Consider the following 25,254-nt stretch of genomic DNA (forward strand, 5'->3'; position numbering starts at 1 on the left):
AATAGATAAACTAGACACAGACATAGAAATAGACTAACATAGAACACTGCCCAACAAACCCCGAAACACATTAAACAAACACCCCCTGCCATGTCCTGACCAAACTACAATAACAAATAACCTCTTTACTGGTCAGGATGTGACAGTACCCTCCCAAAGGTGCAGACCCCGGATGCACCTCAAACAAAAATAAAAATAAAAAAATAAACCCCAAAACAAAGATAATCCCAAACTAAAGGGAGGGAAGGGAGGGTGGCAACCGTCACCGATGGTTCTTGTGCTACACCCCCCCCCCCCCCATCATCCTACTATGGAGGTGGCTCAGGCTCTGGCCTTAGTCCCCAACCTAACCTGTCCACCCCCGCTGAAGGCTCAGGGCTAAGGCGCGTCACTGGAGACCTCGGGCTGATGCACGTCGCTGGAGACCTCGGGCTGATGCGCGTCGCTGGAGACCTCGGGCTGATGCGCGTCGCTGGAGACCTTGGGCTGATGCGCGTCGCTGGAGACCTCGGGCTGATGCGCGTCGCTGGAGACCTCGGGCTGATGCGCGTCGCTGGAGACCTCGGGCTGGAGGGCGACTCTGGGAGCTCCGGACTGGAGGGCGACTCTGGCTGCTGCGGTTCCGGACTGTAGGGTGACTCTGGCTGCGCCGGTTCCGGACTGTAGGGCGACTCTGGCTGCGCCGGTTCCGGACTGTAGGGCGACTCTGGCTGCGCCGGTTCCGGACTGTAGGGCGACTCTGGCTGCGCCGGTTCCGGACTGTAGGGCGACTCTGGCTGCGCCGGTTCCAGACTGTAGGGCGACTCTGGCGCCGCCGGTTCCAGACTGTAGGGCAACTCTGGCGGCGCCGGTTCCGGACTGTAGGGCAACTCTGCAGGTTCTGGACTGTGGGCCGTCTCTGCAGGTTTCGGACTGTGGGCCGTCTCTGACGGTTCCGGACTGTGGGCCGTCTCTGTCGGTTCCGGACTGTGGGACGTCTCTGTCGGTTCCGGACTGTGGGACGTCTCTGTCGGTTCCGGACAGTGGGACGTCTCTGTCGGTTCCGGACAGTGGGACGTCTCTGTCGGTTCCGGACTGTGGGCCGTCTCTGTCGGTTCTGGACTGTGGGCCGTCTCTGTCGGTTCCGGACTGTGGGCCGTCTCTGTCGGTTCCAGACTGTGGACCGTCTCTGTCGGTTCCGGACTGTGGGCTGTCTTTGCAGGCTCCGGACTATAGGACGTCACCGGAAGCACTGGACGGGGAACTGTCGCCGGAAGCTGTAGATGGGGAACTGTCGCCGGAAGCTCTGGACGGGGAACTGTCGCCGGAAGCTCTGGACGGGGAACTGTCTCCGGAAGCTCTGGGCTGGGAACTGTTTCCGGAAGCTCTGGACTGGACAGGCACACTACAGGCCTAGTGCGTGGGGCTGGCTTTGGAGGCACCAGACTGGTAACACGCACCTCAAGGCCAGTGCGAGGAGCAGGAGCAGGACGAACTGGACTGGGCTGACCCATTGGAGGCCTAGTGCGTGGGACTGGTACCGGAGGTACCAGACTGGAGAGGCTAGTGCGAGGAGCAGGAACAGGACGTACTGGACTAGGCTGACGCACTGGAGGCCTGGTGCGTGGTGCTGGCTTTGGAGGCGCCAGACTAGAGACACACACCTCAGGGCTAGTGTGAGGAGCAGGAACTGGATACACCGGGCCATGAACAAGCACTGGGGATCTAGAGTGCACAGCCTGCACAACCCATCCTGGCTGGGTGGTAACAGTAGCCCTGCATGGGCAGAGTGCTCGCAGAGGGCGAACTGAGCTGTGCAGAAGCCGGATGGCTGCCATGCGTAGAGCAGGCGTAGTGTAGCCTGGGCTTAGGAGACGTACTGGTGGCCAGATGTACTGCGCAGGCATACTCCTACCTGGCTGTATGACCACTCTAGTACGGCAATTGCGAGGGGCTGTAATCACTCGCACTGGACTGTGCGTGCGCATGTGCGAGATCGTGTGCACTTCCGCATAGACCGGCGCTCTTCTGATCCGCTGCTTCCCATAATAAGCACGGGGAGTTGGCTCAGATCTATTGTCTGACCTAGCCATACTCCCCGTGTGCCCCCCCCCCCCCAATTTTTTATTTATTGGGGGTGCCTCTCAGGTTTGCCAATTGGCGCGTATAATGCCTCGTAACGGCGCCGCTCTGCCTTGGCTGCTTCCAGCTCCTCCTTAGGGCGTCGGTATTCCCCAGCCTGGTGCCATGGTCCTGCCCCGTCCAAAATCTCCTCCCATGTCCATGATTCCAGATACCTCTGTTGCTCCTTCCTCCGCTGCTTGGTCCGTTGGTGGTGGGTAGTTCTGTCACGTTCGTCGTAGGAATTGGACCAAAATGCAGCGGGGATGTGAATACTCATCTTCTTTATTAAGAAGAAAACCAAAATAAACACTTAAACAAAAAACAACAACGAGAAACAGTCCTGTAAGGCACACAGCTACACATGGAATAACTACCCACAAAAACCCATGAAAAAACACCCCTACTAAATAGGACCTTCAATTAGAGGCAACGAGAAACAGCTGCCTCCAATTGAAGGTCAAACCAATAAACTAAGCATAGAAATAGATAAACTAGACACAGACATAGAAATAGACTAACATAGAACATTGCCCAACAAACCCCGAAACACATTAAACAAACACCCACTTCCACGTCCTGACCAAACTACAATAACAAATAACCTCTTTACTGGTCAGGACGTGACAGGTGTATTGGATTTGCCCCAAACATAACACAGGACAAATATTCAGGACAAAAAGTGAATTGCTTTGCCACATTTTTTGCAGTTTTACTTTAGTGCCTTGTTGCAAAGAGGATGCATGTTTTTAAATATTTTTCATCTGTACAGGCTTCCTTCTTTTCACTCTGTCAATTAGGTTAGTATTGTGGAGTAACTACAATGTTGTTGATCCATCCACAGTTTTCACTTATCACAGTCATTAAACCCTGTAACTGTTTGAAAGTCACCATTGGCCTCAAGGTGAAATCTCTGAGCGGTTTCCTTCCTCTCCGGCAACTGAGTTAGGAAGGACGCCTGTATCTTTGTAGTGACTGGATGTATTGATACACCATTCAAAGTGTAATTAATAACTTCACCATGCTCAAAGGGGATATTCAATGTCTGCTTTTTTTTAACCAATCTACCAATTACTGGTCTATCATGGTTTAATCTGTGTTTGAAATTCATTGCTCGACTGAGGGACCTTACAATTATCTGTGTGTGGGGAAAAGAGATTAGGGGAAAAGAGGGGAAAAGAGATTAGGTAGTCATTCAAAAAGGATATTAAACACTATTATTGCACACAGAGTGAGTTCATGCAACTTATTATGTAACTTCTTAAGCAAATTCTCAATTTAATTCATTTTAGAGTCAGACTATTAAACATAAATAATTGGAAAAAGTCAAGGGGTATGAATGAATACTTTCTGATGGGACTGTATATGTTGGTAACCGGTTTATAATAGCAATAAGGCACCTTGGGGGTTTGTGGTGTATGGCCAATATATAGTAACAATGCTAAGGGCTGTATCCAGGCACTCCTAATTGCGTTGTGCGTAAGAATAGCCTTTAAAGTGGAACTCACAGCGTTTTAGCAACATGAAATCTTATTCAAATCTGTTCATATACTCCCCCAGGAAGACTATGAAGCCTTTTTTTTACATTTTATGACAAGCGAAAACTTAGATGTGGTTATTTTCACAGTTGCATACATTCATTGAATGTTTGGGAATGGCGTACTGCAGAGTAAGGCATTTGTGAAAATGTTATAGAAATATTTAATATTTAATGCATTTGGACAATTAATATATACTGCAGTAAATAAAACCTAATATGCCTTGTCCAGGACCGGAGTCTACACAGACCGGTGCCTACATCTAGGCCTATATGCAAATAAGCCATTTGCCACATGGGCAGTGTTGCCAACAATATTTAGCGGGTTTTCAGACCCCTCCAGTGACTTTTATTGGTAAAAGATTCTAGCGACAAATTCGGCTATTTACACGGGCCTGCCATCATTCACTTTGTACTGCACTGTTTGTTTACAGGCAGTAGCAACAGTGTGACTTTAGATCACCAAAAAGTATTCACCAAAAGCCACAAAGTACACCTGAATGGATTTCTGCAAATATGTAAATACCACGGGAGTCCTCGTACATTTGGTAACTTTACAGTCCTATTGATCAAACAACCATGAACATGTTGGCTCTCTCCCCCTCAGTTGCCTATGCACATCAACAGCAACATGATCAACAACTAATGTTAGCCAGAGCAAGATAAGCTCAAATCTAACGAGGGAACAATAGATAAACCCTCTCAAACTTTTTCAGCTTGTAAGTTAGTTGGCAGTCAAAATTGCACTGATAAACAATGGGGAATAGTAGCCTGCTCGTCCTTCTGCAGCTTGCCTGCCAATGCATGCTTGTCCCAACCCATGTTTGACAACTGAATGGGAATTTGCCTGCCTGCCCACCCATTTGATCGATGTCGAATACATTTGATTGACAACTAAGAGATAACAGTCGTTCAAGTTCAGTCGTTCAAGTTCAGCATAGCTAGCTAGCCAAATGATTCACATTTCCTGCATCTCTAGCTGTAGCCACAGAAAAATTATATTGGGGGGATAAAGTCGGCCACTCACCCACTAGTCCAATGACAACATCCTCCAAGCAGCTTGCTAGCCACGTTATGACTGACTTGTGATCATTGTCCTTGCTAGTTTGATTGTATTGACATTTCCAGCCTTTATTACATTTGTCAGTTTTTGTCCAAAATATTGAGTCATTGAAACTGAAACAATACAGACCAGCTGTGATTTACAACCTGATAGCAATATTTGTTGGACTACTGTGCTTATCTGCATTGCTTGCTGTTTGGGGTTTTACGCAGGGTTTCTGTGTAGCACTTTGTGACATCTGCTGATGTAAAAAGGGCTTTATAAATACATGTTATTTTATTTTATTTGACTACCAAGAAATGTATTGTTGAATTCTATTAATCATGCATTGAAATGCATCCATCTATTATACCAACAATGCTTTACTCTACGGCATGGAATTTTGAGTCCAATAGATCCTATTTTAAAAGCCTCTTATAAAGTAGGTTTTGTAGAATAAACTGCAAAGTAGTTAAAATGCTGTCAGTTCCACTTTAAGCGTGGTATATTGGCCAATTTACCACACCTCCTCTGGCCTTATTGCTTAAATATAAACCAACATGGCAAAGACAGCCACTGCTTTGGTTTTCCTATTACTCATGACAGAGATGGATTGTCTGTGAAGAGAGAGACTTTGTTCATCTTCAGCTTGCTTGCCTGTCTCTCTGAGGAGCACTGAGGCTGTCTATCCAGACCCCATTTGCAAAGAGAAATTGATTGAATTACAAGCTGAGGAATTATGTAGTATTACAGGGTTGAAAGAAGAGAGGTCTGTCTGTCATTGAACGCTGCACCGGCATCAGTGTAAGAGTTGCATGAGAGGGATGATTATGGATCGTGAAGCTAAAGCCAGAGATTGTGTTGGCCGATCTTGAGGATTTGAATCTCGTTATAAGAAGAGTCTATTGCTGTAGAGATCTACATAGCCTAAGCAAGTGCATTTGTGCACGCACAAATACAAACACATGCTAAACACGTGTATGTGACCAATAAAATCTGATTTGATGTGGACACTAATACAAACATGCATGCGTACATGAAGGTTTAATAATCCATTTAATCAGCCTATAGTACTCCCCAGAATAACTCTGTGGATTCGGTAAGTGGAAAACATGGCATTGTCCTTTATGGCGTTGCAACAGGAATCAATTTCACCCACAGCCAGCAACATCAATTAACAGGGGAGGATGATTCCTTCTCCCAGCTGTTTACTAATGGGTGTTGCAGTGCACCATCAAGCCCAGTAAATTACCTATGGCCTTCTCTCTGCTGTGTGTGTGTGTGTGTGTGTGTGTGTGTGTGTGTGTGTGTGTGTGTGTGTGTGTGTGTGTGTGTGTGTGTGTGTGTGTGTGTGGGTGTGGGTGTGGGTGTGGGTGCGTGCTGGTTAGTTCTTCTACCCTTGTGGGGACCTCAAATCCCCAAAAGTCCCCACAAGGATAGTAAAAAAAGGAAAATTCTCCCTCGTGGGGACATGGGTTACAGGTTAAGGTTAGGGCCAGGGTTAAGGTTAGGGTTATGGTAAGGGTAAGGCTTAGGATTTTGAATGGAAATACATTTTAGGTCGCCACAAGAAAAGAAGAACATTGTGTGTGTGTGTGTGCGCACTGACTCCTCAAGCCTCCAGGTCCTCTATAACCTTGTAATATTATGGTATAGTTCTATATATATAGCAAGAGCTGAATTGATGTCTCCTCATTATGTGCACTTCTACTCTTATATTCTACTTGTTCTACTCTTTGTTATATTTTCCCTCCTCACCTCAGCAGAACACTTAGGTGATGTACCAAACTGTTGTGCATATTCCAGCCTTCAAAGCACACTTGTTCCAACTTCCACACCCAGGTCTTGTTTGGATTTATAACTCGACATCTCTAATAACAGGCAGGCTGTCAAAACCTCTCTTATCTTATCTGTTAGAAAAAAGGCAGAGTGATTGAGAGTGACTGACACTGGCCCGTCTCCCTTACTGTACTGTTCCCTTTAAACTCTGACTGAACTTTTCTTGTTTTGGAGAAGTCGAAGCCTTTCCACTCATAAGAATTGTAGTTACCTCCTCTCGGGTGACAGCTGATCTAGTATAACATGCAGCAGATCTACAACAAGTACATTTGGGTTCTAAGTAGAACCACATAGGGTTCTTCGGTTTGTCCCCATAGGGGGACCCTTTTTGGTGCTTGGTAGAACCCTTTGCAGTTCTTCATAGAACCCCCCTGTAAATAGTTCTAGTTAGAACCCTCTATGAAGGGTTCTTCCTATAACCCTCTACAAGGGTTCTACCAAGATGCCTTTTATCAACTAAAGGTTCTTTCTAGAATTCTCTATGAGGGGTTCTACCGATAACCCTTTTATCTTTGAAGGGTTCTTCCTAGGACACGCTATGAATGGTTCCACAAGTCTCTTTATGACAATACATTACATTATCATAAGGCCTTTTTTTTGAGGGCCTAGTTATACCTTAACAAAGTGTTGTTTACAGGCCACATCAGGCCTGCAAATCACATTATGCTGGCTTATAGAGTGGGAAACACATGTTGCATCTCTTACTGTTCAGTTGAGGGATCATTTGAGTTATTCTGCTTAGTTTGTTTGAGTTGTTCCTAAGAACCAACAATGTTTTTGGTCTTCACAGGGAAACCCAAATCTTAATGTGGGTCATCGAAAACAGATGTTGGGAGCCTCTGTATTAATGACTCCATATTGATGTGTAATTTGTTCTAGGCTATCATAGTCTAAGGGTATTTAAACAAGCATGGTGGTGACAAATTCAGCAGTTTCCAATGGCAAGGTCCAGGAACTGACTCCAGGGGTGAAAGGTCACATGGCTTGGGGTCTAGTGGGCTCAACAGACGTCTGTTGGTTTCCCCATAGATGCATCGACCCCAGAGTAACGTACTTCTCTGTCAGCTAAACCTTGTCAAATTGTGTATAACCCCACTTTAAATAGTTAAATGCTGTCAAATAATCAATCCAATTAAAGATGCATACACACAAAGATCATACTGTACATCACAATCAAAATACCATACATCTTCTTACAAAAAATACTACAAATTAATATTATACAAAGGCTAAAGTAGAATGGTACGGCTGTGGTAGTGTAAGTCTAGGCTTGTTCCTACATGGGGCCTTGTCTGTGCAGCATTGTTTATCTCCCAATCAATAGCATGAAAGATGATGAGAAGACACGTTCTTAACCTGTTGGGTCTAGGGGGCAGCATTTGCACGTCTGGATAAAAAAAATGTACCCGATTTAATCTGGTTACTAATCCTACCCAGTAACTAGAATATGCATATACTTATTATATATGGATAGAAAACACTCTAAAGTTTCTAAAACTGTTTGAATGGTGTCTGTGAGTATAACAGAACTCATTTGGCAGGCAAAACCCTGAGACATTTTCTGACAGGAAGTGGATACCTGATGTGTTGTATTGACTTTAAACCTATCCCATTGAAAAACACAGGGGCTTAGGAATATTTTGGCACTTCCTATTGCTTCCACTAGATGTCACCAGCCTTTACAAAGTGTTTTGAGTCTTCTGGAGGGAGATCTGACCGAACAAGAGCCATGGAACGATGATGTCCCATTAGACACCTGGCGCGCGAGTTCATGTTGGGTACCCTCGTTCCAATACGTTATAAAAGAGTATGCATTCGTCCACCTTGAATATTATTCATGTTCTGGTTAAAAAAGGCCCTAATGATTTATGCTATACAACGTTTGACATGTTTGAACGAACGGAAATATATTTTTTCCCCTCGTTCGTGACGAGAAGTCCGGCTGGCTTACATCATGTGCTAACGAGACGGAGATTTTTGGACATAAATGATGAGCTTTTTTGAACAAAACTACATTCGTTATGGACCTGTGATACCTGGAAGTGACATCTGATGAAGAGAATCAAAGGTAATGGATTATTTACATAGTATTTTCGATTTTAGATCTCCCCAACATGACGTCTAGTCTGTATCGCAACGCGTATTTTTCTGGGCGCAGTGCTCAGATTATTGCAAAGTGTGATTTCCCAGTAAGGTTATTTTTAAATCTGGCAAGTTGATTGAGTTCAAGAGATGTAAATCTATAATTCTTTAAATGACAATATAATATTTTACCAATGTTTTCTAATTTTAATTATTTAATTTGTGACGCTGACTTGACTGCCGGTTATTGGAGGGAAACGATTTCCTCAACATCAATGCCATAGTAAAACGCTGTTTTTGGATATAAATATGAACTTGATAGAACTAAAAATGCATGCATTGTCTAACATAATGTCCTAGGAGTGTCATCTGATGGAGATTGTAAAAGGTTAGTGCATCATTTTAGCTGGTTTTATGGTTTTGGTGACCCTGTCTTTGACTTGACAAAACATTACACACAACTCTTGTAAATGTACTGTCCTAACATACTCTAAATTTATGCTTTCGCCGTAAAACCTTTTTGAAATCGTAAAACGTGGTTAGATTAAGGAGATCAGCTTCTTGATATGCCACACCTGTCAGGTTGGTGGATTATCTTGGCAAAGGAGAAATGCTCACTAACAGGGATGTAAACAAATTTGTGCACAAAAGTTTAGAGCTTTTTTTTCTGAAACATTTCTGGGATCTTTTATTTCAGCTCATGAAACATGGGACCAACATTACATGTTGTGTTTATATTTTGGTTCAGTGTAGATGAGGTATATTATTAAATTGTCAAAGAAGAGCTAGACCTTTTTTGTTGTTGATTGTTTTTACATAATTTCCTGTGTTCTATATTCTGTCTGTCATGTCTGGTTGGAGATAGACACTTCTTACTACAGGGCATACCACCCCACAGATGGTAGCACAGCTCTACATTGGCTGAGATGAGAGCAGTCATGTTTGTGTGTGTATCAATGTGTACATGTGGGTGTACTGTATGTAATATATTTGGATGTGTGTATCTGCATCCGTGTGTGTTTGTGTGTGTATGACTCCCGTCTCTGTCAGTGTGACACCGGAGCTTTGATAATACACACACATCTTCTCTCTACCCTCCCCCTCTCCCCCCATGTCCCCCCTCGCCACCCCCTCTGCCCTCTCCCGCTCTCCCTCTTCTCAACCCATCCTCTTCATACAATATGTCATCCCACACGCCCATCCAAGCTGCTGGAGGCATTATCCAATTTGTCTGCTGCTTCAGAGGGTCGGGCTCATGCCCACCGCTTTGAGGCCTCCCTCTCCTCCTCTTGTGCTGCCCCGTGCCCATCCCACCCATCTTACCCTGTCACATGGCTCTGAGCAGGGCCAGTCTGTGCCAGCGGGCTGCCGTGGCACCTGATTGCAGTGCCCTGCTGCCACCCAGCCCTGCCCAATCTGCATCTCTGTGCCACCCGCCGCCAGCTGGCCCACCAGCCTGCCCATGTCACTGATGGATAGGCAACCGTGATCCACACACACATTCACAGCCGGAGCGGACGTTTTAAACGCAACACATGGAGGAAGTGTGCATATTTGGTACAGCAGAAAGAGCAATAGGATATCTATGTATGTGTGTGGTAACTGACATAAACCCATCCACATTGGTATAACAGAACACCACTCCGCCCAGTCTTCTTACCTGATCAGACAAACACCCTCAGAATCTCGCTTTTCTATTGTCTACACATCCATTATCTCACTGCTGAAGCCTACAGTATCTACTGAGGAACAGAATTAGAATGTAGAAGCTCCACAAACAAAAACAGAAAGACATGCTGTCCTCCCCTGTTATTGGTAAAGGTGAGAGTTTAGAATTTCTTTGGGGTATGATCTTGGACCCTCTGTAACGTTCTCATTCATCATTATTCACGATTCATTCAGGATTATCCATAATCATGGTAGCATCCACAGTACGGGGAAAAAAACAGTACGGGAATTTTTTTTAATGAAATGTATGCATTCATAACTGTAAGTTGCTCTGGATAAGAGCGTCTGCTAAATGACTAAAATGTAAATGTAAATGTAATATATTCTGTTCTTATTTACAATAAAAGAAACACAATACATTATTTACTATTCATTTCTATTGGGCAAAAAATATATCTGAAACACAACCAAAACCAACTGGAAAAGCATCCAACAAGTTTGTCACAAGCTTGATGTAGTCATTGTGTGCTAGGAATATGGGACCAAAAACCATAATTTCCGGACTATTAAGCGCACCTGAATATAAGCCCACTGAATTAAAAAAAATTTTTTTATTTTGAACATAATTAAGCCGCACGTGTCTATAAGCCGCAGGTGCCTACCGGTACATTGAAACAAATGAACTTTACGCAGGCTTTAACGAAACACGGCTTGTAACAAAAATAAATAGGCTTTAACGAAACACGGCTTGTAACAAAAATAAATAGGCTTTAACGAAACACGGCTTGTAACAAAAAATAAAAAATTTGCAGTAAGCTTTAGTTGTCTTTTTGCACTGAGTCAATTCCTCACGCTGCTGTTTCCAACGTCTTATCATCGACTCATTAAGACCAAGCTCCCGTGCAGCAGCTCTATTTCCTTTTCCAACAGCCAGATCAATCGCCTTCAACTTGAAAGCTGCATCATATGCATTTCTCCGTGTCTTTTCCATGATGAGGGTGACAAAATGACTACCGTAATCAGAATGATGGGACGTTTGAGAGCGCTCGATTTAATCTAAACAGTAAACGAAAAAGTTGTTTGACCTTATCCCGTTCGGCAATTTCATTGGTCTAATGAATGCTTCATGCCGCCAAAAAACTGAGCACGTCACAGAATGTGTTTTTTTGGAGAAAAAAAAATTGAAAGCGGGAAAAATCCATATATTAGCCACGTCATTGTTTAAGCCGCGAGGTTCAAAGCGTGGGAAAAAAGTTGCGGCTTATAGTCCGGAATTTACAGTACTACCAAATACTTGACTATTTTATTTATAAGAATCTTTAGGGGTGTCAATAATTTGACCGCTACCTATTTCAGAAAAAATATATATTACTTGTTAAACAAATTCTCTTTCTCTGAGAAATTGTATTGGTATAAAATAATGTAATTCCCAAAATGTTGTGAGCATACAATGTAGCTCAGAATTTGAATTATTTATTTTATACGTTCATAATTGCTCATCTTTATCAATGGTGTCATTCATTTCACGTACTGGTCCCTAATGGCATTTTTGGCTTGACCCCTGTCTTGTTCATGAGCCATGCACCTTAGACAGAGTTTAATTTAGGATCCTAGTCAGGGGGTGCATGTGTAACCCAAGAGGTTGGGGTATTTTGGGCCGAGGAAGGCGAATGGAATTACTGCACTGCAATCAAGACGATGCAATCGCCACATGAAATTGCTCCAGTTATAGTTCAGCTTACTGTTTCAGTTAGACAATTTTTTATATTTTTCCTTTTCTATCCAGCCAATTCAAACATTTGTAAAATACAGCGATACAGTTTTAATTTGAATATGTATGACAGTGAATCTTGTTCATGAAACCATCTCCCACTCTTTTTTCACTCCAAATCTCCACCTCTCCTCTCTCTGTGCCTAATGCCTTGTCTGGAATGTTGCCCTTACGTCACCGTTCCGATGGTGTTGAGTCTAGCATGTGTGTGTGTGCTTTCTGGTTATGTTTGTGGAGCTTCTATCTTCCACTGTTATTGGTAATGGTGAGAGGTTAGCATGTCTTAGGGGTATGATATTTGACCCTCTGTAACTTTCTCAGGATTATCCGTAGTCATGGTAACATCCACATTCATTTCTTATTTACAATAAAACTGCTAGGAATATGGGAGCAAATGCTAAACTTTATGAGTACTATATTTATAAGAATCTTTAGGGGTGTCAATCATTTTGACACTTACCTTTTTGAGAGAGAAAAATATTACGAAGCAAAAATCTCTAAACAACATCTCTTTCTCTGAGCAATTGTATTAGTATAAAATAATATAACCACATTTTTGAAGCATACAATATACAGTTGAAGTCGGAAGTTTACATACACCTTAGCTGAATACATTTAAACTCAGTTTTTCCCAATTCATGACATTTAATCCTAGTAAAAATTCCCTGTCTTAGGTCAGTTAGGATCACCACTTTATTTTAAGAATATGAAATGTCAGAATAATAGTAGAGAGAATGATTTATTTCAGCTTTTCTTTCTTTCTTCACATTCCCAGTGGGTCAGAGGTTTACATACACTCAATTAGTATTGCCTTTAAATTGTTTAACTTGTGTCAAACGTTTCGGGTAGCCTTCCATAAGCTTCCCACAATAAGTTGGGTGAATTTTGGCCCATTCCTCCTGACAGAGCTGGTGTAACTGAGTCAGGTTTGTAGGCCTCCTTGCTCGCATACGCTTTTTCAGTTCTGCCCACAAATTTTCTATAGGATTGAGGTCAGGGCTTTGTGATGGCCACTCCAATACCTCGACATTGTTGCCCTTAAGCCATTTTGCCACAACTTTGGAAGTATGCTTGGGGACATTGTCCATTTGGAAGACCCATTAGCGACCAAGCTTTGACTTCCTGACTGATGTCTTGAGATGTTGCTTCAATATATCCACATCATTTTCCTCCCTCATGATGCCATCTATTTTGTGAAGTGCACCAGTCCCTCCTGCAGCAAAGCACCCCCACAACATGATGCTGCCACCCCTGTGTTTCACGGTTGGGATGGTGTTCTTCGGCTTGCAAGCCCCCCCCCCCCCCCCCTCTTTTCCTCCAAACATAACGATGGTCATTATGGCCAAACAGCTTCTTCCTTGCTGAGCGGTCTTTCAGGTTATGTCGATATAGGACTCATTTTACTGTGGATATAGATACCTTTGTATCTGTTTCCTCCAGCATCTTCACAAGGTCCTTTTCTGTTGTTCTGGGATTTATTTGTACTTTTCGCACCAAAGTACGTTTATCTCAGAATGCGTCTCCTTCCTGAACGGTATGACGGCTGCATGGTCCATTGGTGTTTATACTTGCGTACTACTGTTTGTACAGATGAATGTGGTACCTTCAGGCATTTGGAAATTGCTCCCAAGGATGAACCAAACTTGTGGAGGTCTACAATTGTTTTTCTGAAGTCTTGGCTGATTTCTTTTGATTTTCCCATGATGTCAAGCAAAGAGGCACTGAGTTTGAAGGTAGGCCTTGAAATGCATCCACAGGTACACCTCCAATTGACTCAAATGATGTCAATTAGCCTATCAGAAGCTTCTATAGCCATGACATCATTTTCTGGAATTTTCCAAGCGATTTAATGGCACAGTCAACTTAGTGTATGTGAACTTCTGACCCACTGGAATTGTGATACAGTGAATTATAAGTGAAATTATCTGTCTGTAAACAATTGTTGGAAAAATTACTTGTGTCATTCACAAAGCAGATGTTCTAACCGACTTGCCAAAACTATAGTTTGTTAACAAGAAATTTGTGGAGTGGTTGAAAAATGAGTTTAATGACTCCAACCTAAGTGTATGTAAACTTCCAACTTCAACTATAGATCAATATTTTATTTTGTACAGTCATTATTGCTCATCTTTATCAAGGGTGTCAATAATTTCAACCCCACTATACTTCCTGATAAACTGGAACGAATGTGGGAAAAACACACTGGCTTCATTCTTAGCTCATGTTCATTTGGCACCAAACTGATAAAAAAAAACGAACAGAAACAAGGAGAATACCTGTAATTGTCTAATAAAATATGCAAATGTTAGTTTTCTGTTGCAAACACTTTCTGTTGTGTGCCCCTAATGAACATGACCCAGGAAATGTGACTATAGGGAAAAAAAGCGGTGGCACTACTGACTCCTACCGCACAGCATTGCATTGCTTCTAATGTAATTATAACCAATGACAGTGCAGGACTAGTGACCTGTCCAGGGTGTGTACATCAAGCTGCCTCACGCAACAGAAACAGAAGATATGCTCCTGCCCCATGGGCCATTATAGCTCAGACAAGGTTTACTTACTGTGCAAGGACAATACATTTTTTACAAATCCCATAGCAAATCCCATACATGCAGACAGCATACAGTGACATCAAAGTCATCAAAATTGCTCACTAAACACACACACACACACACACAGATGCCCTCTAGACTGTACCCCTCAGACTAGCAAATGTCCTGTTCCACCCAGAGACCTCAGTGAGCAGAAGGACATAGACAGAAATCACATCCGTTAAGCAACTGCCCCAGAAATGAGAAGGGAACAGAAGAACATGCCATTTCATCATCGGCCCGCTGCCACAGGAGATCTTCTCCCTGCACCTCATCTTGAATAATTGCTGTGGTGACAATATCCCCAGCCCTGCAGCAGACACACACACCATCAGCTCACATCATTCCCAAAACACTGGGGGGTTGGCTGCCACACGCTTCTCTATATCTCCCATCTCAGCCCATTATTTCAGTAAAGCCCATTCTTGGCTAGGAGTGGCTTCTTTAGGAGAGTCTTATGGTGCAGAAGCAATAGCATTCAATTGGTGTTGTCCTGATATAGCCCTAAGTAACATCCTGTCCTCTTTCCTTGTCCCCTTTCCTTGTCTCTTAAAGCTGTTTCAAGCCCTTTTAGATTGGTGATCAAGAAGTTAGTAAAGACTAGGAGGATAATTGAAGACTTTTGGCTAGGCTATTAGCAAACATCTTTAAATGGAGGCTATCTAAGAATTAATGTAGAAGCTTATTATTTTAATCAGAGCAATTTTTCACAATTAATTAATCCTTTCATCAAATGAATGAGGGTTTTAATGATTTGTTGCCAGTGGTTTAGCCGAGGATACAGTTGGGAAAAACATGGTCCGTTGAGTGATAGCATAGCCTAACAGTGCAATCCTCCTTCAAGCAACTTTCTCCAGGAAATAAAGGGACTTCTCACTTAGTGAGGGAATTTGCACTCACATTTCTTGTCATAGAATTGTTTTCGAACAGGGCGTTCCTCTCCTCTCTTCCCCCCTCTCTGGTTCAGCATGACAAGCTCTCGCTAAGCAGTTGCATTTAATGGCAGCGGAATATGTGCAACAACATCACTGATTACCGAGCACAGGCGGACTGCGCAAAGGCCATCTGTCCCGGACTAGGAGAGAGCCATCAGTGATCAGCTGTTACATCCGACAGCTGAAGGACAGAGGGCCAATCGACACACTGGAGACCTCTGGGCCTCATTAACGTAAATAATATTTTAATATAACCAACTCAAAACATCTGAGACCAGGAGGACCTTTACTCACTGAAGCCCCTCAAATACCATCTCTGAATACACTGTAACAAACCCACAACACATGTCAGAGAAGGGTGGGCAGATGTGTGTGTGTATGTGTGTGTGTGTGTGTGTGTCTGTGTGTGTTGCCCACATGGGTGTGTGTGTGATTGCCCCGCTGTGATTGTCCTTCTACTCAGTGTTCCATGGATTGGGGATGCGGGGACTTACTGGAGGTGTCACACGGAGCAACGTACACAATCAATAACCAAGCATATGCTTCACATACACCCATACACAAGCTTACATTAAAACGTAAATGAAGATTCTCATGCAAGTAATAAGAAAAACATAATAAACCTATATTTTCTAATGCTTTTAATCCTACCATTTTGGACCATTCCATTGAAACACAATTTCCGATAGGTAATCATTTCCTCTTTAGGTTCATTATGTACTGTATGTTAATACAGTCAGCATCAGGAGAGTTATAATGTAGTCAGCATCAGGAGAGTTATAATGTAGTCAGCATCAGGAGAGTTATAATGTAGTCAGCATCAGGAGAGTTATAATGTAGTCAGCATCAGGAGAGTTATAATGTAGTCAGCATCAGGAGAGTTATAATGTAGTCAGCATCAGGAGAGTTATAATGCAGTCAGCATCAGGAGAGTTATAATGCGGTCAACATCAGGAGAGTTATAATGCAGTCAGCATCAGGACAGTTATAATGCAGTCAGCATCAGGACAGTTATAATGCAGTCAGCATCAGGAGAGTTATAATGCAGTCAACATCAGGAGAGTTATAATGCAGTCAACATCAGGAGAGTTAAAATGCAGTCAGCATCAGGAGAGTTATAATGCGGTCAACATCAGGAGAGTTATAATGCAGTCAGCATCAGGACAGTTATAATGCGGTCAGCATCAGGACAGTTATAATGCAGTCAGCATCAGGAGAGTTATAATGCAGTCAACATCAGGAGAGTTATAATGCAGTCAACATCAGGAGAGTTAAAATGCAGTCAGCATCAGGAGAGTTATAATGCGGTCAACATCAGGAGAGTTATAATGCAGTCAGCATCAGGACAGTTATAATGCGGTCAGCATCAGGACAGTTATAATGCAGTCAGCATCAAGAGTTATAATGCAGTAGCTATCAGGCATTTACAGTTCTTGCATTTTCAATAGAGCTGTTGAGGGCTATTTTTTGTGAGCCTCCATCTGGTTTATACCAGTTTAAAGTAAATGGCTATAAAACGCGCCATAAAATCTTGAAACCTAAAGAGGACAATATAAATGTCCTGTGCACAAGTCATTAAATTCATCAGCAACTATTTAGCCAAAAACATCCAAACTTCATCAATACCGGAACTAATTTAAGTCTGTGCTTTTTGAACAGAAGGAGCTTCTTCAATATACAGTAGGTAGTACAATAAAATATACAAATGCCAGCTACATCATTGCTTTCATGCAGCGCCGGAAACTTTGGAGCCAATCAAGCGCATAGATTGCCAGCAGACAACAGCTCCCCTAGAGTAGTGGAATTGAACATCCTCTTACATATTGACAGTGCTGGACTATTAACAATAAATAATCAAATATATATAGTGCTTTATCATACTCTCAAAGTTCAGATGGGAGTCATGGCTAAACCTGTGCCTGGTATCAACTGTGGCATTCTGTACCAACTCTGATAAGACTGTGATAAAGCCACGCTTGTTCCAAAGGCCATAGGGCAGTTTAGTTAAATGCCAGATAGACTGGCCAAATTTTTGTCCAGTGGGCCGGTCTAAATTGGGGGTTTTGCAAGAAAGTATTATTGTTTGGCTAATAATGGTGGCCTCTAGAACAAAAATGGGCCGGTGTTGGGGCCTCAAGGGAAGGAATGAGCCAGTGTGTTCGAAATGCCTTGGCCGATTACTGGTTCCAGTTCATCCCGGCCTCATTCTCTCTACTGCAGTCAATACCTATGTGGAAAATGCTGTGGGTACTACAGTGCTGAACTGACGAGCACCTGTTTTCACAGCGCCAGTTAAACATTAAAGATCAACTAATGATGAGGTCATAGAAATGTGTAAAAATAACATGTTTCCTGATTTTGCCTACATGTCTATAATTTACCAGTGTAAAATACATGGATACGGATTTGAACTGTACAGTTACAAAAGCGTAGCATATTAAGTAACTGTACTGTACGAGTAAAATCACACCATTTAACCTGTCAAGGTGTAGGTGGCAGTATTTTCATGGCCGGATGAAAAACGTGCCCAAATTAAACTGGTTACTACTCTGGCCCAGAAACGAGAATATGCATATTATTAGTAGATTTGGATAGAAAACACTCTGAAGTTTCTAAAACTGAGAAAAATCCAACCAGGAAGTGGGGGATCTGAGAATTGTAGTTCTTCTTTTGAATCCCTATCGAAACTACAGTGTCTGTGGGGTCACGTTGCACTTCCTAAGGCTTCCATTGGCTGTCAAAAGCCTTCAGAAAGTTTTTTCATCATTCTCCTGTAACCGGGCAGAGAATAGGAGCTCAGTCAATGAGTGGACTGCCTATGGACAAAGGACTTGGTGATGCACGAGCCCGATAGCGCGCCCCTCCTTCTTTTTCTTCTGGAATGAATACGCTATTGTCCGGTTGGAATATTATCGCATTTTTACATAAAAAATACCATAAAGATTGATTGTAAACAACGTTTGACATGCTTCTACTAACGGTAATGGAACATTTTGACTTTTCGTGTCTCGAATTACGCTTGCGCATTATGCCTTTGGATAGTGACCTGAACGCACGAACAAAACGGAGGTATTTGGACATAAATATGGATTATTTCAAACAAAAACAAGAACATTTCTTGTGGAAGTAGCAGTCCTGGGAGTGCATTCTGACGAAGATCAGCAAAGGTAAGAGAATATTTATAATACTAATTCTGAGTTTAGGTGACCCCAGAACTTGGCGGGTGTCTGTATAGCTTGCTTTGATGGCTGAGCTATGTACTCAGAATATTGAAAAAAGTGCTTTCGCCGAAAAGCTATTTTAAAATCTGACACAGCGGTTGCATCAAGGAGTACTGTATCTATAATTCTTAAAATAATTGTTATGTATTTTGTCAATGTTTATGATGAGTATTTTTGTAAATTGATGTGCTCATTCACCGGAGGTTTTGGTGGGAATACATTTTCTGAACATAATGCGCCAATGTAAAATGCTGTTTTTGGATATAAATATGAACTTTATCAAACAAAACATACATGTATTGTGTAACATGATGTCCTAGGGGTGTCATCTGATGAAGATCGTCAAAGGTTAGTGCTTCATTTAGCTGTGTTTTGGGTTTTTGTGACATATCTCCTTGCTTGGAAAATGGCTTTGTGGTTATTTTTGTCTATGTACTCTCCTAACATAATCTAATGTTTTGCTTTCGCTGTAAAGCCTTTTTGAAATTGGTCAATGTGGTTACATTAAGGAGAAGTGTATCTTTAAAATGGTGTAAAATAGTCGTATGTTTGAGAAATTGAAATTATGATATTTTTGCTGTTTTGTATTTCGCACGGTCACGTCCCACCTAGCTCAGAGAAGTTTTAAAGTACATTAGAGAATCTGAGTTTACGGTTGTAATAATGTTTTAAAAATACATTCTAGACATCACTGTTGCCCGTTAATGTGTGTCTCTAACTCATTCGATGCAAACACAGTCCCCTCAATAGGAAATACTGCTGACATTTAAAACAGCCCTGACAAAAGACATTTCAAAAATTGCTTTTGCAATTGAAGAGGATTCCAGAGCGGTGGAGAAAAATCTGATGTTTTGAAAGAGGCAGGATTTAAAAGCCTCATTCCATATGACTTTTTTGATGGGGATGCATCCTTGTCTGGAATGTGTTAAAATATATTTCAAGATAATGATGAGCGCCAGCGTATAAGATATGTACTTACTATGTATTTCATTGAGTATATACAGTTTATTATAAACTGGGTAGTTCAAGCCCTGAATACTTATTGGCTGAAAGTCGTGGTATATCAGACCGTATATCATTAGTAAATGTATTTTTACTGTTTTAATTATGTTGATAACCAGTTTATAATAGCATTAAGGCTCCTCTGGGGTTTGTGGTATATGGCCAGCTAACGGCTGTATCCAGGCACTCCACGTTGCATCGTCCTTAAGAATAGCTCTTAGCCGTAGTATATTGGCCATATACCACACCCCCTCGTGTCTTATTGCTTAATATACACCTATAGAGGGATGGCAGATGCTATTACTTATAAATGTGTACACAGGTGCACAAAAGAACAAAATAGACATCTCCACTCTTCTCCTCAATGTTTATGCTGTGGACTCTCCCCAGGATGTGTTGCTTTTCACAGAATGAAGCCCTACTGTGAATAGCGGTGCTCTGTACTCGCATAGAAATCACACTTACTCAGAGAGCAACATAATCTCAGTGAAACAGCATGTTAGCCAACACTACTGGACACCACTATTGGTGTGTGTGTGTGTGTGTGTGTGTGTGTGTGTGTGTGTGTGTGTGTGTGTGTGTGTGTGTGTGTGTGTGTGTGTGTGTGTGTGTGTGTGTGTGTGTGTGTGTGTGTGTGTGTGTGTGTGTGTGTGTGTGTGTGTGTGTGTGTGTGTGTGTGCGCGTATGTGTGCGTGCGTGTGTGCATGCGTATGTGTGCGTGCGTGTGTGCATGCGTAAGTGTGCATTAGAGTATGAAAGGTAAGAAGACGTCAAACAAGCTGCACAGTCAGTCAAGCAACAACCAATTTAAACCTCTTTCAACCAATCACCCTTCTCCCTATGATGTATCTGTCAGGTTAATTACAGTATAGCAGCTAATGCTAAAACCGTTAGCAATTACAATTACTTTTTTCACTAAATTTCCTAAAGCCTGTTGCTGCCTACGCTTCATGTTTCACTAAGCACAGCGGGGCCAGCTATCATTAGAATCATGTTAAATAACCAATGAACAATGAAAAGAAAGCCTTTTCGTGAGCAGAATAGCAGCTCTATAGTATTAGCATTAGCATCCACCATTGATCCTCTACAGAGACACCCACTCCTCTACACTAAATGGTTTAGTAGGCCTGATTCTGCTTTGATCACCTTCTAGGAAGATTAAAATGTCTTTGCACTGTTTCTTTATTTATCTTCAAGATATGCTCTACTCCGTTGCTCAAGATGACTAATTGCCGTGGCAACATGTAGAAGTATTTAATGAGTTCCGATTCACATTAAGAAATCGTTGGCAAGATATTTTTTCAAAGCAGGCTGGCTATGAATCACAAGGAAGTCCATCGTCACAGCCTATCAGAGCAAAGGCTCGAACAACACTGAGATGGTGTCATACGGTCGAGTGAATATTTATTCAGTCCGCATTTATTCAGGGGGTTTAGTCTAAAATGCCATGCTTGAAAACGCTTGAAAAGCTACAATCAAGGCAGACATACAAGCACACAGAACAATGCACTCCTGTGTGCTTTGTCACCGAAGTTCTGAGAAACGTTTCTGACCGAAACTTTGACAAGAAGTTTAGGTACAATCGTGTGTGCGGGAGTTCTCTATATTTTTGTTTTATTGTACCCCAGAGAACCTCCAGCAGGTTATTCAGAGAGCAGGCGAGGCAGAGTATAGTGAACCAGGGCAAGGTGCCCGTGAATGCTCTTCCAGCTACTAAGCAGCCAGGCAGCCGACCCAAATTAGTCAAATGACGTCTTGAGGGAGGCAACAAACCCCGGGTGTGTGTGAGTGTGTGTGCATCCGTGCACATGTTTGTGCATATCTACATACAGATCTTAACACATATTAGGTCCTTATGATTCCAGGTTCATTATATGTATCACTACACTCACCGTTGTTCGATATAGAATATCCACATTTGTATGATACTGTATGTGTATGGAATTGGAGGACCCATGCAAAGGTGGCAGTGTGCAGTAGTGAATCCCCAGGCGCTAGCTGGCTAGCAGGGTTGTCACAGTGAACCGGACTCCCCGACACACTTCCTTCCCCACTGCGATAACTAGTGATGAATTAAACCCCCTGGCATTGTTCTTTTTACACAACTCACCAACCAATGTTCATAACTCAGGCTGGAAAGAAAGGATTATAGGAAGAGGGGAGGAGAACAAGAGAGGGCAAGGGAAGAGTTAAGACACAGAGACACCAGTCCACGTACACAATACTATCGCCCCCTTCAACAGTAATACTCAATCAAATTAACTAAAACCATTTAATTGTCCTGCACATGGAGACGTTTTTAACTACTATACAAGATTTTAACAGAAATTCCGAAAGTTATTGTTTAATTGTGAGTAAAATCCCCAGTAATCATATTTCTGTTTAATAAATGAGCATGCTTGTGGTCTCTCAACTGAGCAGTGAAGAGACATTCCCATTCAAGTCAATTGGAGTCCATTTCTATGGTGAGGCCTCTATGAGGGAGGGTGACATCACCATTTAAACTCGCCCGGCGGAATGCTTGTTGTCACATTCAGAGGCACCTTTCTCTCACACACACACACAGACACACACACACACACACACACACACACACACACACACACACACACACACACCACACACACACATATATTCCTCTCCCTCCCACACACACAGATCCACCACACACACACACACACACACACACACACACACACACACATGAGCTGGCAGAAATAACTGAATAACAAAGTGACAGCAGAGTCCATTCAAAACAATGCTGACACACGACCAAAGCATTCCAGGCTAGCGCAGCGGACTCTGTGTCAACGGATGTGTGCCTTGTCACTGCCAGAGTGTACACACACACACACACACACACACACATACACACACACACACACACACACACACACACACACACACACACACACACACACACACACACACACACACACACACACACACACACGGTGAGTGATACAGAACATGTAGAGTCAATAAACTTGTAACAGACTTTGTCTTTCAGTTCACTAAGATTTTGGGAACTGGCTGTGACTGAGAGTGGAAAGTCTGACCTACAGAACACTGCCAATAGCATGATGGAACATATTCCTTCAGGGAGAGTTCATTGCTACTGTAGCTTCCAGGCAAGGAAACAGCAGGAGCGTGTGCGTGTGTGTTCGAGGGGTGGATGGGATATAGCAACGCATCCACATGCTCTCAACCCAGCCACACCGTAAACAAAGCCAAGATAGGGCAAACACACACACATTCTGCAGCATGGGCAGCCATTCAAACAGTACTTGGAAACAGTAACCCTCAGCAACCCTCACAACCCCCCCCCCCCCCCCCCTCCCTCCCTCACACCAGAGTGAGAGATCTATTGCCCAGCTTGGGGAATGTATTGAACCAGCTAGAGTGCCAGCAGAGAAAATAGAGAGTATGAGTATGGAAGGGGGGGTACTCACTCGCCACTCTCCCCCAACCCTTCCTTCTCTCCACCACTACGCCTCCAAAGTGCACCGCTCCTGCTCTCCAGGGTTCAAATGGAGGGGTTAATTATTTAACAGTGAGGGGACCTACTGAAGCACAGAGGGAGATGTGAATGGACATCAAACAGTGGATGGACCCCCGCTCCTCTCTCTGGTCCATCCCATTTGTAGCCAACTGTCACCCCTTCCTTCTCCCCCCCAAACACCAACATTACACACACATACTATAAAACCTCAAAGGCACAGACACTCTCTCTTAAATTCCGAGTCAAGGCTTTTTCACCCATATAAGCACTCACACACACAAACACTCACACGTGAAGCAGCGTACACATGAGACAATTACACGCACACTCATTCTCTTCCCTCACTCACACACTCTCTCTCGGTCCGTCTCTGTTACCATGGTGGTGGTGGTGGTGGTGGCGGATGTGTTGTTGGTGGTGGTTCTCTATTGGGGGGTCACGCTCCCGGTCGGCGGCCCCCAGCTCGGCCAGCCTGCGGCTGGTGGCCGTCAGCTCAGAGCGCAGGTTGGTCACCTCCTGGCTGGCCGACTGGACTGCCCCTTCGATCCTCTGGGCCAGCTGCTTGTCGTCATCCATCATTTTCAGGATTTTGGCCTGAGGAGGGAATCCAAACAGGAGGGTGTCATGCTGTTGTCAAGTTGACCATGTCCAGGAACAAAATGAAACTGTATCGTGTCTTCGGTTGTATTCCTCCGCACTGCTCTACTAGACTAATTTCTTAAGAAAAAACATCGAGTAAAATCCTTCAGAAGCAGTGTGTCCTTTTCCTCAAATTAGCTAAGGGGAAATGTTCTGTGTAACTGTTATCCTCTGTGGTGCATGTGCGAGTGTGACTGTGTGTGTGTGTGTGTGAGTGTGAGAGAGAGTTCTTTAACAGAATGAGATAGAGAGTGTGTGTGTGTGAGAGAGAGGAACAGAGAGAGAGCGAGTGAGAGAGCGAGTGAGAGAGGAATAGAGAGAGGAAGAGAGAGAGAGAGAGAGAGAGAGAGGAAGAGAGAGAGTGTGTCTGTGTGTGTGAGAGAGAGAGAGAGAGAGAGCGAGAGAGAGAGAGAGAGAGAGAGCAGGCACTCCCTCTGTGAAATGTGCTCCCTGCAGCTGACTGCTGAAAGGACACAGAGCACTGGGAGATGACAAGCACCTTTTTAAATGGACTGTACCAAGTCCAGGGAAACCATGGGGGGGGGGGGGGGGGGGGGGGGGCTGCTGCATGGACTTTTGGTGTCAGCCGCATGGACTTTTCCCTTACGAGGTTTTAGCTCGTTGTCTTTGACAGTAAGGAAAAGCAGAACTCACATCTGCTAAGGCCTAAATTCTGGTGAGAGATTCTGGTGAAAGAATCATTTCTTGAAGAAGGAAAAATAAATATGGGGGGGGACAACAAAGAGCGTTGCATAGTCACCACTTCCCAAATGAATTCTCCTTACTCAGGCTGAGGCTTTGTCTGGTGTAGCTTGCAGCTGGCTTTTGTCCTGCAGTGTTAATGTGTCAGTGTCACAGTCCTCTGGATCTCATGTGTTAGTGGCTGAGTGAGCAAGACTAGAAGCTTATTAATTGGGGAAATATATAGAATGTGTTAGATAGAAATGTACTGTGTAAATCTGACATGATTATTTTCTAATAAATAATAACTTTAAAAAAATTAAGTTACATGAAATATTGATCTCTAAAGGACAGAGAAACATGTACTGTATGTTACGATACATTTCTATAAGAAAGATCCATAAGAATGTTTTCCTGGAGAAGCCTCTGCTCTCTCGCTTTCCCCCACTTCCTTTTATTCTTCTCTTCGCCTCTCCACACTCTACCCCTAATTTCTTCCGTTCATTTAAGCGAGGAATAAAATACTACAAATACAGGAAACAGCTGCAATGACTAACACCTGCTTTGAGATCTGAGGGTAATTGATCATGTTGAAAAGGACAAACATCAGCATTTTTCCCTTCCAATGCAACAGAGTTCAT

The 25,254-nt window shown here is 43.1% G+C and overlaps 1 protein-coding gene across 3 annotated transcripts in view; it reads right to left on the reverse strand.

Annotated features, from left to right (window-relative positions):
• LOC106572161 (kazrin) overlaps positions 1-24,395 on the reverse strand; it is a 229,862-nt gene extending 205,467 nt beyond the window's left edge. For all 3 annotated transcript variants that reach the window (XM_014146069.3, XM_014146067.3, XM_014146073.3), the window contains exon 1: positions 23,671-24,395. In XM_014146069.3, coding sequence (XP_014001544.1) covers positions 23,671-23,872 — 202 coding nt within the window. In that variant the 5' untranslated portion in view covers positions 23,873-24,395. The remainder of the gene's footprint in view (positions 1-23,670) is intronic.
• Positions 24,396-25,254: the final 859 nt, after the last annotated feature.

The sequence above is a fragment of the Salmo salar genome, chromosome 15, assembly GCF_965601325.2.
Source record: "Salmo salar chromosome 15, fSalSal1, whole genome shotgun sequence".
NCBI lineage: Eukaryota > Metazoa > Chordata > Actinopteri > Salmoniformes > Salmonidae > Salmo > Salmo salar.